The sequence below is a fragment of the Asparagus officinalis genome, chromosome 10 (genome assembly GCF_001876935.1).
Source record: "Asparagus officinalis chromosome 10, Aspof.V1, whole genome shotgun sequence".
NCBI classification, from domain to species: domain Eukaryota; kingdom Viridiplantae; phylum Streptophyta; class Magnoliopsida; order Asparagales; family Asparagaceae; genus Asparagus; species Asparagus officinalis.
In genome coordinates this window covers 67,100,395-67,116,118 of record NC_033803.1, presented here as the reverse complement: position 1 = coordinate 67,116,118, position 15,724 = coordinate 67,100,395, and the positions used below count along the sequence as shown (strand labels likewise).

At 37.2% G+C, this 15,724-nt stretch overlaps 1 protein-coding gene across 2 annotated transcripts in view; it reads right to left on the bottom strand.

Moving 5' to 3' along the window:
* The window catches only part of LOC109825807 (tetraspanin-10), a 24,939-nt gene extending 9,940 nt beyond the window's left edge, over positions 1-14,999 (bottom strand). The window contains exons 1-9 of one of the 2 annotated variants that reach the window (XM_020392707.1): positions 14,809-14,999; positions 14,638-14,714; positions 7,448-7,560; positions 7,309-7,363; positions 7,155-7,210; positions 4,990-5,037; positions 4,508-4,556; positions 4,328-4,411; positions 4,199-4,266 (exon numbers count right to left, since the gene is read on the bottom strand). In XM_020392707.1, the coding sequence (XP_020248296.1) occupies positions 4,199-4,266; positions 4,328-4,411; positions 4,508-4,556; positions 4,990-5,037; positions 7,155-7,210; positions 7,309-7,363; positions 7,448-7,560; positions 14,638-14,691 (527 nt within the window). In that variant the 5' untranslated portion in view covers positions 14,692-14,714; positions 14,809-14,999. The other variant, XM_020392706.1, reaches the window with a different exon arrangement.

Here is a 15,724-nt window from a genome sequence, read left to right as displayed (position 1 = left end):
TTCGCCGCCGTTGTCATCACTCAGTCGCCACTTTTATCATCGCTCAGTTCGTCGCAGCGTCGCTATCCAGTTCGACGTCGCTGCACCACCTCCGGAGGTCCCTCACGTCGAGCATGTTCAGGCCGACGAAAGTTTCGTTTTCTCTCTATTTTTCTGTTAATCTCATTTTATTAGTTAATTGTATGAGTATTCTATCTCTAAACTCTTATCATATATTCACTGCTTAGATTATATTTGTGAGTTGAGAGTAATTGAGCATGTGACTGTTAAAATTTGATATTGATTGTAGAACTTGTGCATGATAATGAATATTGCAATTAAATTGATTGAGATGAGAATTATTCATAATTATTGATGCAAACTTTGTTAAATCCATCTGTCATATTAGTTGTTTTGAATTTAATTCCTGTCAAAGATCATGAAATTTGGTGAAATGATGTGTTATTTAAATTAAATCGCTGATTTTGATAGACCCTCTGTCCTGTTTCATATCATTTTTGGTATCAGAGTATAGTTCTAGTTTAGGAACATTTTTATTTATTTCTAGATTAGTTTAATTGAGTCTTTTATTTGTTATTAAAAAATTATCATTCATCTCATTTAGCTGTTAGTGCATACCATTCATCTCATTTAGTTATTAGTACATGCCCACTCGCACAGGTCTACCCTATCGATTAGGAGAGTCTACTGAATCGTCTAGTGAGTCCAGCATGTCAGGCAGTACAGATTCCAAACTCCTTAAGAAATTCGATGAGCTAGTAGGACAACTAGGTGTCATAGCCCACGAATGTAGAGCTACCCGCGAGGCCCTGACAGACTTCCAAAACGTAGCCAATGATAGGCTCGCTAGGCTTGACGAAGCGCGCATTACTCTGCCTCCGCAAGGTCAAGGTTATGGACACATCGTTCATCGACCCCCACCTCAACCCGTGCCTGATCTAGATGCTCAATACCTGAGGAACATTAAGATCGAAGCACCAACCTTTGATAGTAAGCTCGATCCACAAGTTTTCTTGGATTGGTTAAAGAACATGGATCGCTATTTTGATGGGTACGCCCTGACGGAACCCCGAAAAGTCAAGTTTGCAGCAATGAAATTTATCGGACCAGCCTGCCAATATTGGTCCAAACTCGAAATGTTAAGATATATTAGAGGTGAGTTACCAATTTTAACTTGGCGAGAAATGACCGACGAGCTAAAAAGGAAATACCTCCCTTCAGTTAAAATTAATAAGCCGTCTATAATGGAATCAAAATATATTCTTGAGAAAACTGTTAAACAAGCCGTAGATTTGACAGAATCTAACTCCGACAAGAAAATCTGGGATAGTAAAATTGAAAAACTATGCACTTCCATTTCTTCTGAAACTACCCCTGCAATTGTGGAATTGACTGAAGTTTCATGCAATAACGACACTCCGATTATTTTCCAAACTACTCATTTGATCACGGAGTTCACTATGTTGTCTCTGAAGTTGTTCCTGAAATTAAAACTCCAACTCCTCCTGAACTCACTCCAGTGATTGAAAACGTTGTTGATGTTCCCCATGAAGTCCTCCCGGATAAACATGAATCTATACATGACACCCAACACGTTCACTCAGATATCTGTATGGAAGTTGAATCCCAAACTGAGCATAGTAAAATAACTCTCATATTAGATATCAAACCACCATACGTTGTCCCGACAGTCACTCACATATACACTAATCCATTTTGGAAATATATAGTGATTAGGGATACAAGTTTGCGCACGAATGTTTTCATTGATATTCGACCTAAGCTTGACATTTTAAATGAACCGCATACCTTGCAGAGTATTTCCTTTCTCCCTTATGTTAAGCGCACAAAAACACTCCTCTTTCCTGCATTTGTTTGCATGTTCCTCACTATCACTGTTAGAATAGGAAATTTGTTATGCATATTAATGAAGGAACGCCTAATTATTCCATTTGATAGAGGACGTCATGCATGTTAGACACTTCATTGAGTTTACATCTGCCATTAATCGCATTGTCGAGTCTGCATGTCATACATAGTCATTTGAGTTGATTTGCATCATTTTGTTTTGATTTGCATTGATCATATATTGGGAAATCAATGATCTAATTTGAATAAATACATTGTTAACTAAAATGTATGATATGAAGTCAGGACTTAATTTAAAACTATTAATGTTTGAGATTGTTTGGACTTGTTCAATACAGTTTCTTTTATAGTTGTTTGAGATTTGACATGATATTTATGAATTTTTTCAACTCTTGAAATAATTAATGGTAATATTTATATTATCGATTTGGTTATAGTTCTATTCTCAATATTGATTAATTAAGCAGTTCACAATGTTTATTGATAGTCTACTGATATAAGCCTGACCCTAACCTATTGTTTCTGAGAGTTCTTTCACTTTACCTCACTTCTATATATTCACTCATGAAGTAGTGAATTTTGATAATATTTTAGATGGTGAATTTACGTTGTAATCAAGCTAATGATTTGAGATGCACAAAAGTAACTGACGACAGATTAAGATGCAGCCAGAGTATATTGAAGAAGACAAATTTTTGCAACTAACTCGACGGAGTCGAGTTTTCTCCCACTCAGGGAGAATGATGAGGACAATAATGATAATTTGCCATATTTGTTATTTGACTTTCTTTTATTTTAGTTTTGAGTAAGGAAGATTTGACAAGTTTGACCAGATCTTAATTTAGTATTAATTGTGAGAGATTTGAAAGATTTTTTATTTTGGTAGGATTTTAAATTTGAATTTTGAATTTTGAATTTTGAATATTTGAGGCAAATTTGGTAGTAAAAAAAGAGATTTAAATCAATAAAAAAATTTGTTAACTCATTATTAGTGTGAAGCCTCTGGTGTGAAACCCTAGGCCGACGGGTGTGAAACTCTAGGTCGACTCCCCTGGCTCCTCTTCCACAAGCAGCTGCCACCCTCCCATGTTTCTTCTTCGTTTTTCCAAACAACCGTCCCCGCTCTTCTCCTCCTCCAACAGCCTCTACCGTCGCCTCCTCCCCTGCTCCCTTCTACTTCAAGCAGCCCAACCAATCACCCCCCACTTTGAACAGTCCCGACGAACTTACTCATGTTCTCCTCAACTACTCATGTTCTCCTCCACCTCGAGTAGCCACCCTTTCCTCCTTCACAAACCGCCAGATCCATCTCAAACAACCGTCGTTGTCGTCTCGCCCGCGTGCACTCATCAACCACATTCTCTCGTCACCCACGTCGCCAGTTTACACGTTGACCCGCGCCCTCGTCTTCACTCAAATTCATTGCTGTCGTCGTCACTCAGTTCGTCGCCATTGTCATCACTCAGTCGTCGTCATTGTCGTCGCTCAGTTCGTCGTCACGTCGTCATCCAGTTCGACGTCGTCGCACCACCTCCAGATATCCTGTTCAGGCCGACGAAGGTTTCATTTTCTCTCTATTTTTCTGTTAATCTCATTTTATTAGTTAATTGCATGAGTATTCCATCTCTAAACTCTTATCATATATTTACTGCTTAGATTATATTTGTGAGTTGAGAGTAATTGAGCATGTGACTGTAAAAATTTGATATTGATTGTAGAACCTATGCATGATAATGAATATTGCAATTAAATTGATTGAGATGGGAATTATTCATAATTATTGATGCAAACTTTGTTAAATCCATCTGTCACATTAGTTGTTTTGAATTTAATTCCTGCCAAAGATCATGAAATTTGGTGAAACGATGTGTTATTTGAATTAAATCGCTGATTCTTATAGACCCTCTGTCCCGTTTCACATCAATGAATCCCCTTCCCGTGGGAGAACTCAAACACGGGGCTCATCATGGGTAATGGAGTGTGCTAGCCAAGGTTCCCTCGTCACCAAAAAAAGAGATTCTAGAGGTCGATTTTATGAATCCTCCTTCAATAACAAGTTTTTATATGTCTTCAGATTAGTTTTCTAAAGTTTTGCCCCTCTATTTGGGACCATTCTGTGATTTTTCATTTATTTATTTTTAGGTTTATTTTATTATTTTATTTTTATTATTTTATTTTGCGAATGCCCTTGATGGATACAAACTATGGAAATGACAAGTATATGAGCATAAATTGTATAATTGGACCCCCAAAGCTAGTAAAAGGACGGAAGAAAAAACTAAACTAGTTTGAATGGAAAAACACATTAAAAAAAAGGAAATGAACCTACTCTGATGGTGGCCTGCAGCAACCTGCTTCGATAGGATTCAGGTTTGCTGATTTATACTCCTTCAATGTCTGGAATGAATAGAAATTTGTTATAAGCAGAAACATCTGCGCCACAATTCAGATTTCGTACCTTATACTTCTTTGGTAAGTCGTCACAGTTCTTAGACTTCACAAGGCAACTCTTCAAGCGTCTCCAGTTTTTGGTATTATTGAGCTTGTATAAAATATCAAATCAAATGATCAGATCTGGTGTTTATAGCAATGATCTATGAACAGCTAAGAAAATGCAGGCAATCACAAGAAAGCTCACTTGCACCAAAAACCAAGAGTGATAATCTTGAAGCTGATACTCCTTGTACCTGAAAACATAGCACAGAAACAACTGTTTATTCGCCATTTTAGAAAAATTGGACTAGAAATTTTCATGACTAATCTTAATCAATGACATAGTGAGATTCTATCCTTAACAGTAGAACTCCTGAAATTATCACCATAGATTTCATGAGGGATAGACTCCAATATGAACCCATTCATATGGGGGAAAAAATCACAGAGAAAATGCAGGAATCATCATACAGCAAAATTTGGTAATAACTTTCATAAGTCATGATTTGCTTAAAGGTTACAATTAAGAATTTGTCAGAGCAACTGTGAAGCCTGAAGGTAAGTTAACCGAATCTAAATATTGCAAGAACACAATGTTTAGCCTAAACTGAGTAGATAGATGTAATCTTCATGTCTCGTAGTAATGAATAAAACAAATTGGTTTCACAAGCCAAATTTGAGTCTTACCTCTGCCCAGATACATGATGACCAGATCCATTATTAGTCACAATGAACCTACAAGAACAATATGGTCAAATGAGCTGTCAATAATAACAGAAAGTAAATGAATCCTGTGTTACGTTAAACTTGAGATAAATAATACACCGTTTACATTTCTTATAGTTGCACAATAGTTAGGCTATTCACGTGTGAGGATTGTCTACAAGAACCACTGAAGTTTGACAAAATAAACACTAGCAAAAAATGGACTAAGGTTGAATGCCAAACAAGCTTGATAAACTTATAAGCTATGATGCACGGATACGGATACGAGACAGGGATACGACACAGACACGGATACGGGATACGTCAAAATCCAAAAAAATAGGATACGGGGATACGACAAGGATTTTTTTAAATTATTATTATATATAGAAAATTTTATAAAATAAGAATGGAGGGTGGACTTGAGGAGTCAGAGAAAGGAGGAGTCGGTCGGCGGGATCGGGTCGGAACAGCAGAGCGGTCGGCGGGATCGGGTCGAAAAACCCGCAACTCGAAGGAATCGACCTTCGGCGAATCCGATCCGTGTCCGAGCTCTTTTGACCGTGACCGAGCTTAATTTGACCGTTGACCCGTGTCGGACACGGATTGATCGTGTCTGACACGTGTCGTGCACGTGTCGCGACGAATCCGTGTCCGATTCGAGTCGGACACGGATTCGTGGCCTCCGGGGACGAATCCGTGCTTCAGAGCTTATAAGTGCAGCATTATGACATGAGAAAAAAATGCTTATAAAAGAACAGGTATCTGACATTCTTAAACCAAAGTAATGTAACAGAAGAAATAAATTTTCAGCCAAGCTAAGCACTTAGCAGACAATAATTAGTTTCTGCAGTTTGCAATGTAAAGATGAAACAAGAGAGGTTGAAGTATCAAATAGAAATCTACATGGTAAGTTAAGAGACCACACAAGCAAAAAACTTATTATAAGAAGCAATACAGTGCACTGGGCATCTATCAAGTAAATGATTAATTTCTACATAAAAATCAATAATTAGCATGACTAAATTGAAAATGTAAACTTCTTAGATGGGAGAATAACCCCAAAAAGAATCTACTTGTCTTTCTATATCCCTTTGAATTAGAGGCATGTTATACATCAATAAATCATTGTGAAGGCAAAGCAAAACTGGATGCTTACATATGTATTTAATCTCACATGGCAACCAATATGTTGTGTATACTAGGAAATGCATCACTCTCAGACACCCAAATAGAGTAAGTATCTTCAATTTCCAATTCCCGTTCAACTAAGAAAATCTCCTTATGTCATTGCTTTCAGTAAATCCCTTTTACTGATGCTAAATATTATAATTTTCTCTATCAACTCGCAGCCATCTGTCAGATATCTAAAGGAGACAACTAAATTTGCATTTATGTGCAAGGGAACTTTGTGGCACCAATATTAACGTCCTAACCCTCACAAGGTCAGTTATAGCATTCAAATATCCATTATGATATCATCATCATATATGAAGTGTTTTAAGTGCACATCATATTGTAGGGTATGTTATCAACACTGTTCTGATAGCAAATACAACATATACCTAATAATTTGGAGCCAATTATACAAATGATAATAATTCATCGCATATGCTCTGTGATGTTACTATACCCTTATCTCATTTCATTCTAAATGATGTTCATTTGTCTGATTGCAATGAGCCTCATAGCTCCTCCAAATACTAATCATAATGTGATAACTCGTTAATTAATAATCTAATTTCCACTGCAGAATTTTCCCCCTCTCATACAAAAATATCTAGGTAATTTAATGTCACCCTTAGTCCTTCCCATGTAAATAAAATCCAATTTGCTTATCAGTTCCACCTTGTACAAAATCAGTTCTTTTTCCCCTCATAACCTTCATTAATATGCAACATTAACTGTAATAAGAACCATAAAGTTCTCCCATAAAAGCAAGCTAATTAAAGATTGCAACAGTACTAAGTAATTAAAAAAAGATTGGTATAGTACTAAAATGACTTTAGAATAATAGGATACTGTATGCATTCAATTGCTATAAACTTAAATGACTTAAGAATAATAGGATACTGTATGCATTCAATTGCTACAAACATTGGGACGTATCAAGAGACTTAACTATGAAGTCAGAATGGAAAACTTACGCCAGCACAGTAAAGACGAGTATTGCCACCAAAACCAAGAACAGCATAATCAGGTACTGAATCTCATGTCAAGGGAAATTTAAATTCAACAAACGGATAGATTTGTTGAACAATACGGATACATAGTAAACATGAATCAATTAAAAAAGGATACCATCCACAACAATACGGTGATATTCTTCAATGCGCCTAGGAACCCAATCAAGGATCTGAAAATTGCAACTAAGATTAACTGAAACAAGAACAACTACAAAGAAAATTGTATCTAATAAAAGTAATGGCGTAAATCTCACATTATAAGGATCAGTGCTCCAAGACCCATAACAGGAAGGGTTAAGGACTTCCGACATTCATCATGGTGTGTGCTCATCCACACACCAAAACAGATTACTGCAATTGCTAGAATCTGTTGCATCAAATACAGAGATGAATTCAAGACATGAATTACAAAAAGGCTTCAGCAATAACTAATAGAAGAGGTAAGTAGCACGCTCTTATTTATGCAAAAAAAAATAGAAGTAAAACTATAAACTATATAGTGACGTGTCGATGTAGTTTTCCATTTATTTATAGTGTGCTGATTAACAGAGGTATTATTGCTATTACTGGATATCTATATCAGAAGAAAAAACACATTGGAGTAGATTATGGGCTTCTCAGACAAAAGATGATAGAAGGAAGGATCCTCTAGGCTAGAGATGTTTCATTTGCGAATAAAATAGCTGCTTTGCTGACTAAGCCCCATGCACAATCACAGGTGCAGCTCATTCCTAACAAGTTCCGCATGCATTACATGTATGCTCCAGCAAGGGCTTATAGATAAGATGATAGACAGATTCATTGGTTATCTCGACAAGTTGTTCTCAATTTCCTGAATCTTCTAAAGAGACTACATATATTTATAAAGAACCACAAGTTTCTATCTTAGTATTATGCCATTTGTCACACCCCGGGCCCGCAGGCCCGTTGGCGCATGCAAGCCGTGGGACGCACCGTGTAACGCACTGTTTGGCTCAAACCATTGCCAAAATCGACTAGCAGATGTTACACTTGAGTCTTTAGCTTTCACTATATAAACACCTCAATTTCCCACTCTCCCACCGATGTGGGACTAAATTAGTGGGATGTCACATTTACCCCCACCTTACAAAAGCGACGTCCTCGTCACGGCATGACAATTAGCATATCCCAGTATCACCGCCAGGCGATGTGGACTCTAGAGGTGACTCCTACAGGCTCTAGAGGTGGCTCCCACCGTATCCACACGGTATGTGGACTCTAGAGGTGACTCCTACAGGCTCTAGAGGTGGCTCCCACCGTATCCACACGGTATATTACTTAGCCCCGCATAGCACTTAGCTCCATACTTCCGGCTGGCAACTGCTCTGATATCATTTGTCACACCCCGAGCCAGCAGGCCCGTTGGCGCGTGCAAACCATGGGACCCACCGAGTGTAACACACTGTTTGGCTCAAACCACTGCTAAAATCGACAAGCAGATGTTACACTTGAGTCTTTAGCTTTCACTATATAAACACCTCAATTTCCCACTCTCCCATCGATGTGGGACTAAATTAGTGGGATGTCACACCATTGGCCTGAGCAATTGATATATGTTGGAAGTAATGCTATCCGGTGATGCAAAAAAGATGAAATTGGTCAAAATTCACTTTACCCAAAATCTTAACTGATTGGCTTGTAAGCAAACTGATGGGAGTGGCGCAAGGGCTTTGATCTGGAGGCTAGAAATATTCGACGGCTTGGTGGAATGATGTTGTACTTCATGATGGACATTAATTGATATTAGTGTTCACATGTGAACAGTACTGGCACTACTGTTCACCAGCGAACAATAATGGGCGTCACTGTTCCCCTGAGATGACAGGTTTTAGGACTATTTGGTGGGTTTTTTTAATGATCTTTTGATGATAGGATAAATGGTTAAGATGCTTAAGGAGTGAATTTTAAATGAAGGATATTGTAATTGGAGGTCTAGTATAAAAGAAGGGCCTCACACCCAACGCCATCACACCCAGACACGTCTGATATGGGTGTATCTTCTCTTCGGAAAAGCGATCCTCATGGGAGCTTGAGGATAGGTGATTCTCATGATATCTTGAGAATAGTGGTGTGAAGCGACACGACGGAGCACAAGATGGAACGTGAAGCGAGTCGGAAGAACGAAAAATCAAATATTTCAGTTCTCAGCCTGATGAGTCGACTGACGGGTTGATGAGTCGACTGACGGTTGATGAGTCGACTGACAGGTTGATGAGTCGACTCAAGAAAACACCTCCAGATAGCAAAATGCTTCTGCTGAGTCGACTCATGAAAATCATGAGTCGACTCGTGCAGGCCAGCACAGTTTGTGCACATTTTGAGTCGACTATGAGTCGACTGGTGATCATGAGTCGACTCATCTCAGTCATGAGTCAACTCATAGAGGTTTCTTGGGCAGACTTTGTTTCTGTTTTGAAGGAATCCTAATTGGGTTTGGTTTTGGTTATTTACCAGATTACCACCATGTTGTAAACCCTATAAATAGGGACTGTTTAGGGTTCTAAACAGAAGGTGAGATGCCAAGATGTAGATCTAAAGGGTTTTAGGTCTAAGTGAGATCCTGATCAAAAGGATTGGAGTTTAGATTGTGATCATCTTAGAGATCTTAGATCAGAGAGAGATTCTAATCTCTGTATTAGGGTTTAGAGAGGATTGAGAGGTTGTTCTCGATTCTAGTGAGATTGTGAGGGAGAGATTGTAATCTTTTGTTCTTCATAATCTAGTAGAAGGTATTTTCCTTCGCCATACTGAATTGTCTTGAGTTTCTTTTCTTCTCAACCCATCTTTTGATAATTCCGCGACCAAATAGTACTCGCACGGCAACTCGTATCAACGTCACTTGTCAATGTCATAATTTTAGCACTTCACATGCTAACAAAGATATCACATCTCAAGAAATTTTCTTTTCATTAATCATAGTTTGGATCCTGATAGAGTATTACAGCTTTATTTATAGAGAAAAACTAAACCTAGAAGGCAAATCAAATCCTAACCAAATCCTTATAAAAAATAAACTAAGATCTCTAACAAAATAAATCTTAAGAGGTCCTAAAATCCTAAAGCAAATCCTATAGAGATGTAACCTAAAATTGGAGGTTACATTAAATATTACTAAAATAAAAATTGGAGATTACATTAAATATTACTTAAATAATAAAAAATACCAGCAAATTTACAAAATTCTTGATCAGCGGCCAACGATCGTCCTGCATCACAGTTTACTAGTGCTCTCCCTGTAAAAATAGGCCAGGTTTCACCAGATCACATGTATATTATTGTGTTTTCTTTGTGATTATCCTCTTCATGGTTGTTGATTCTAACTGCTTAGTTTTCTCGCTGATAATCATCTCCACTACATGTTTGTCTCCATTGCATGGATCTAACGCTAAAGCCTAAAACAGCTTGTCATTGATATCAACAGAAGGTTATTTAGATTTACTAGTGTCCATGCTAATTGGTTGGTTGGAAGAGATTGATAATTTTGAATGCAACATAAGTGGATGGGCGAATTTCCAAACAGGTTGGTCCCCTGTGTGCTACTGATGCTAGTGATTGTGATTTTAGTGTGTTCCTAGCTCTGTCATGTTTTAAATTAGAAAAGATAAGTGAAAGTAAATGTTCCTCCAAGGAACAATGTGACTGTTAGATATCATTGGTATGTAGGTTTAGGAGATATTATAAGATATTGTGAGAAGTGATTAGATATCATTTTATCTCATACCTATTTTATAATATCCTCCTAATCTCTTATAAGAAAGATTATGGTTGGATGAATAATAACTTTAGCTTTTCTATTTCTTTACATGGCACCTACTTGATCCTAGCAACTTCTTTCATCTTTCTAGATCTCTAGGGATGTCAAGGGCTTTTTGCATGGCCTTCATGCTCCCCTCGGTGGCTACGACAACATCGTCGACAGCTTCGATAATATGTTTTATTTCTACATCATTTGTTTACTAAATCGTTGTTGAAACACAATAAAAAAACCTACCTCTGAAAAGTCTTAACCTCAAAAGGGAAAATGGTGCCGCTTATCACAGTACTGTTCATCAATGAACAGTAACCCACGTGAACTATTCAAGGTGAACAATATTGCAATTTGTCATCCTCCAATGGTCGGATGCAAAAGTATGTAGTTGATTCTAACATTGCTTCTACTAGCTGACCTGCTTGGGGTTTCCCTCTACTGTCTGATCCGCCTAGGGTGGATGACCCGTCTAGGATTTCTTTCTACTAGCTGACCTGCCTAGAATTTATATTGGCTGACCCACCTAAGGTTTCTACTAGTTGACTACACTTTTTTAGTTGCTGACGTCTTCAAGTATTTCAAATAAAAATGACATTGTCAAAACTCTTGTAGCCATTTTTTTTGTAACATATGTAGTAATATATGCTCCAACTTGAAGAGGAGTGTTAGATGTTATTGGTATAGGCAAGGTTTTAAATGTCGGCCGACATGTCCGACATGCCGGTCGACATATCGGTTTGAGAGCTTCACCGACACGACATGGACGTTTTCAACTCATATGTCGGTTTTCAGGACCAAATTGAAAATATCAGGGTTATATCGGGCATATCGGCCTATTTTTAGCTTTGAAAATCGGCCGATATGGTACTTTTTTTAAGATCTGTTTTTTGTTATCGGGTTTGGGTTTAGTGATAAATACCCAAACCCGTTTGACCCGTTCTCAAGTTTAAGGGTTTCTTATGAACCCGATAGAAAGAATTTATGAACCCAAATCCATATATTATTTACTTTTTTATATGTTGTCTATAAAATTTATAAAGTATGCTTATATTGAATTTATGAATGCTTAGATTATATTTAGGACATTATATTATTCATATGCGCACTACCCGATATGGCAATCCGATATTTAGTCAATGTCCCCCGATATATCTCCGATTTCCGCTATCCGATATGGATTTCAGCCATCCGACATGAACCCGACATCCGACATTTAAAACCTTGGGTATAGGTTTAGAGATATTATGAGATATTGTTGAGGTATTGTAAGATATGATTAGGTATGATTTTATCTCATACCTATTTTGTAATATCCTCCTAATCTCTTATAAGAGAGATTATGGTTGGATAAATAATAACTTTGGCTTTTCTATTTCTCTACAGCAACCAAAGAAAAAGGCATATGCAAATAGAATTTGACATATTAGAGAAGGCATACATCATGCATAGAACTTCACCCCTCACAAAATACAAGCTACTAAAAATATTGAATCAATTTGTAATCAGTCTATAATCTATTTAATGGATGAACATGGTTGTAGCATTTTATTCAAAACTGAAACATATCTACCAGAAAACTCTATAAAATGTTGAGAAACAAGTCTCACACTCTCACTTCAACCGAGCCTATTTCAATGAAATTCACAAGTTGGCCATTGATCCCTATCGAGGTGAAGAATAGGAAAACTATATTTTACATGGAAAGAACCCATTAGAAATGTCAGCCAAAACTTAGCATTGGAAACCATATTGCAACTGGGATGATCTTAACATTATTTATTTTTCATTTTGTAGCTGACATGACGAGTATGATTGAACTACAGAGGATTTACCAAGGAAGGCATCGAATGATCATGTAAGTGATCAAGAGGTACTACAACTTTTCTATTACTTTAGCACTACTATAAATAAAAGAATGAGTCATTCCATTCTATTGTTTATAGTAGTGTCAAAATAATAGAAAAGTTGTAGTACACTTACTATGTACTCAACCGTCAATTTGTTTTGCTATTAGAAAGGTAAAATTTTATTGCTACTAATTGGCAAATGACTATTCATAAACTTGCACTTAGAATTAAAACTAGTTTGCGGTCCTTTTTTTTTTTTTTTTTTTTTTGCTACAGTAATCCCGCTTTTTTAATATGCCATGCTTTGAATTTTTGAAAGTGCTACAGTATCCCGCTCTGCTACAATACCTCTTAAAATGCTACAGTATACCCGTGTGCTACAATAATATTTTTAATTAATTGTTAGCTACAGTAATAATGCTACAGTAAATGCTACTGTAGCATTTACTGTAGCATGAACAGTGAATCTCTGATCCTCCTATTTGTATAAATGAATATATATATATATATATATATGGGAAAAGTGAATCTAAGGTGACACCCTAGGCTCCCACCTAAGGACGCGGCCTAGAATCACATTATTTCCTAAAAAAAAATTACGATCCGCTCCGTTAAACTTGATCTACACGGTCTTAAACCCAAACACACCAATTTTGGAGTGAACCCATCATGTTTTGACCATTCGTTGAGCCGTGCAAAAAGTTCTATTCTTTTGAAACCGTTAAAATTGCAGCGAGTGGATATAGGGCCTGTTTGGATTTATAAGGGGTGAAGGGAAGTTAAGGGAAACTGAGAGAAGGAAAGGGAAGGGAAGGGAGTTCCCTTCCCCTTGGTTACATCCCAATTTGGGGGGTAACAAATTTTATACTATTAGGGGGTGAACCAAGGGGAACTAGGGTGAATTAACTTCACCTCCTAAGTTTTCCCAAACAAGGTGAATGGAAGTGAATGGTTCCCCTAACTTCCCTTCACCCTCATTCCCCTCAATCCACCAAACAAGGTGAATGGAAGTGAATGGTTCCCCTAACTTCCCTTCACCCTCATTCCCCTCAATCCAAACGAGCCCATAGGGTCAAAACACGAAGGGTTCACCCTAAAATTTGTGTGTTTGGGTTTAAGAACGTGTAGATCAAGTTCAACGAAGCGGATCGCAAAAAAAATTAGAAAATGATGTGATTTTAGGACGCGTCCTTAGGTGGTTTATAACGGATTAAAAGAAACCCATGTAGAATTTGTAACAAAAATAGACAATCTAGAGGCAGAACCAAGATCAAACACTTCACATGCATTGAACAGAGGAAGAAAATTGACAGCATATGTTACTTCTACAAGCAAACTTAGCATAGAGGCCACATTGCAACCAGGCAATCGAACACTAACCAACAAAGAAAAGGTTTCCATATGATGGTAATTCATAACAAGCTAAAGACACCCATGTAGAGGTTTGGCACACAAGTAGACTTTTATAGTCAGAACCAAGATAAAACACTTCACATGCACTAAGGAATAAAATCGACAGAAAATGTAACTTCTAAAATGAAATTTAGCATGGCAAGGATATTGCAACTTAACAATCTAACAAACAAAAAAGGCTCCATAACATGGCAGCTCATAACAAATTAAAGAACCCCATATGCAATCTAAAATTTACCAACAAAGAAAAAGGGCTCTATATCATGGTAATTCACAGCAAACCAAAGAAACCCATGTAAAAAATTGTAATAAAAGTACACATTCTAGAGTCAGAACCAAGATCAAACACTTCATACGCATCACAACGGGGACAAAGTTGATCATGAAACTTTGAGAGGTTACTTGAAGCACTCACCATAGTAAGAAAATTTATCCACCTTATCACAAAAGTGCTAGTTCCTGTGCTCATCTTTGAGAGAGAAAGAGAGAGATCTGTGGACAGAGGGGGGGGGACAAAGTGGGCAGTTATCAAAGAGAGAGGATTTAGTTCAAATTTAAAAAGTGCCAACCAAAATCCAGATGTTACCCCTTTCGCTGGTGTTGTACAGTATCAGGCAGGGGTATTTTAGTCAACGAGGAATGAACAGAGATGTTTGTCTCTTGTACTCAAAAGCAGAAGAAGAGGGGGGCTTCACTGTGAAAGCCTCTGCTCCGCATGACACGAGGAACGTGGGTCCCAGTGTCAGTGAGAGGGTGGATTGATGGGTACAGGATGTGTTAAAATGAGAGTAGCGTTTGGGATACCTAATGCTGGCCGCTTTGGGAACTAGAGTTGTGGAAGCGAAGTTTAAAGACATGGGTGTTTGGGAATAAAGATCAAGACAAGTGGGTCTGAAAAAGTGTATTTATTATTTATTTATTTATTTATTTATTTGGAATAATTGAGTTATGTACGAATGGTTATTTATGATTAGGGTTTATTTTCTTTAAGCTCAGAGCTTTAACCTGATTTATTTTTAGTTTTTCCCACCTCTTTTTTGGGTTGGGGGATCACATAGTTATGTAGTGTATTTGACAGATCGACTTTAAAGACAAATATTATAGTTGATTAGGTTTACAGGTATAAGTAGAACTACTTGGAGTTAAAGGTAAATCAGGGTAAGCTTTGGATTTAAAGGCAAAAACCCTTATGATTCATGGAGTGCAGGCTAAATAGGTGCACATTATTTATAGTTGAAGATCATGCTCTGCATAGTTTTTCTTCGTTTGTTTTAAAAATTTTGATACAAAATTAGTACTATAATAATAAAGTAAACATCTAGTTGCATGTTTTTGCCATTTAGCAAATCCAAAGAGCTCTAATCAATATACTTATATTTATATAATAAAATAAAAAATCATGTTGTATGTTTTAGCCACTTGGCAAATTCTTAGAGCTTTGCTATGTAATAACTAATAATCTTTTTTTCACCATATGATTTTAATCTACTACCTTTGGCATC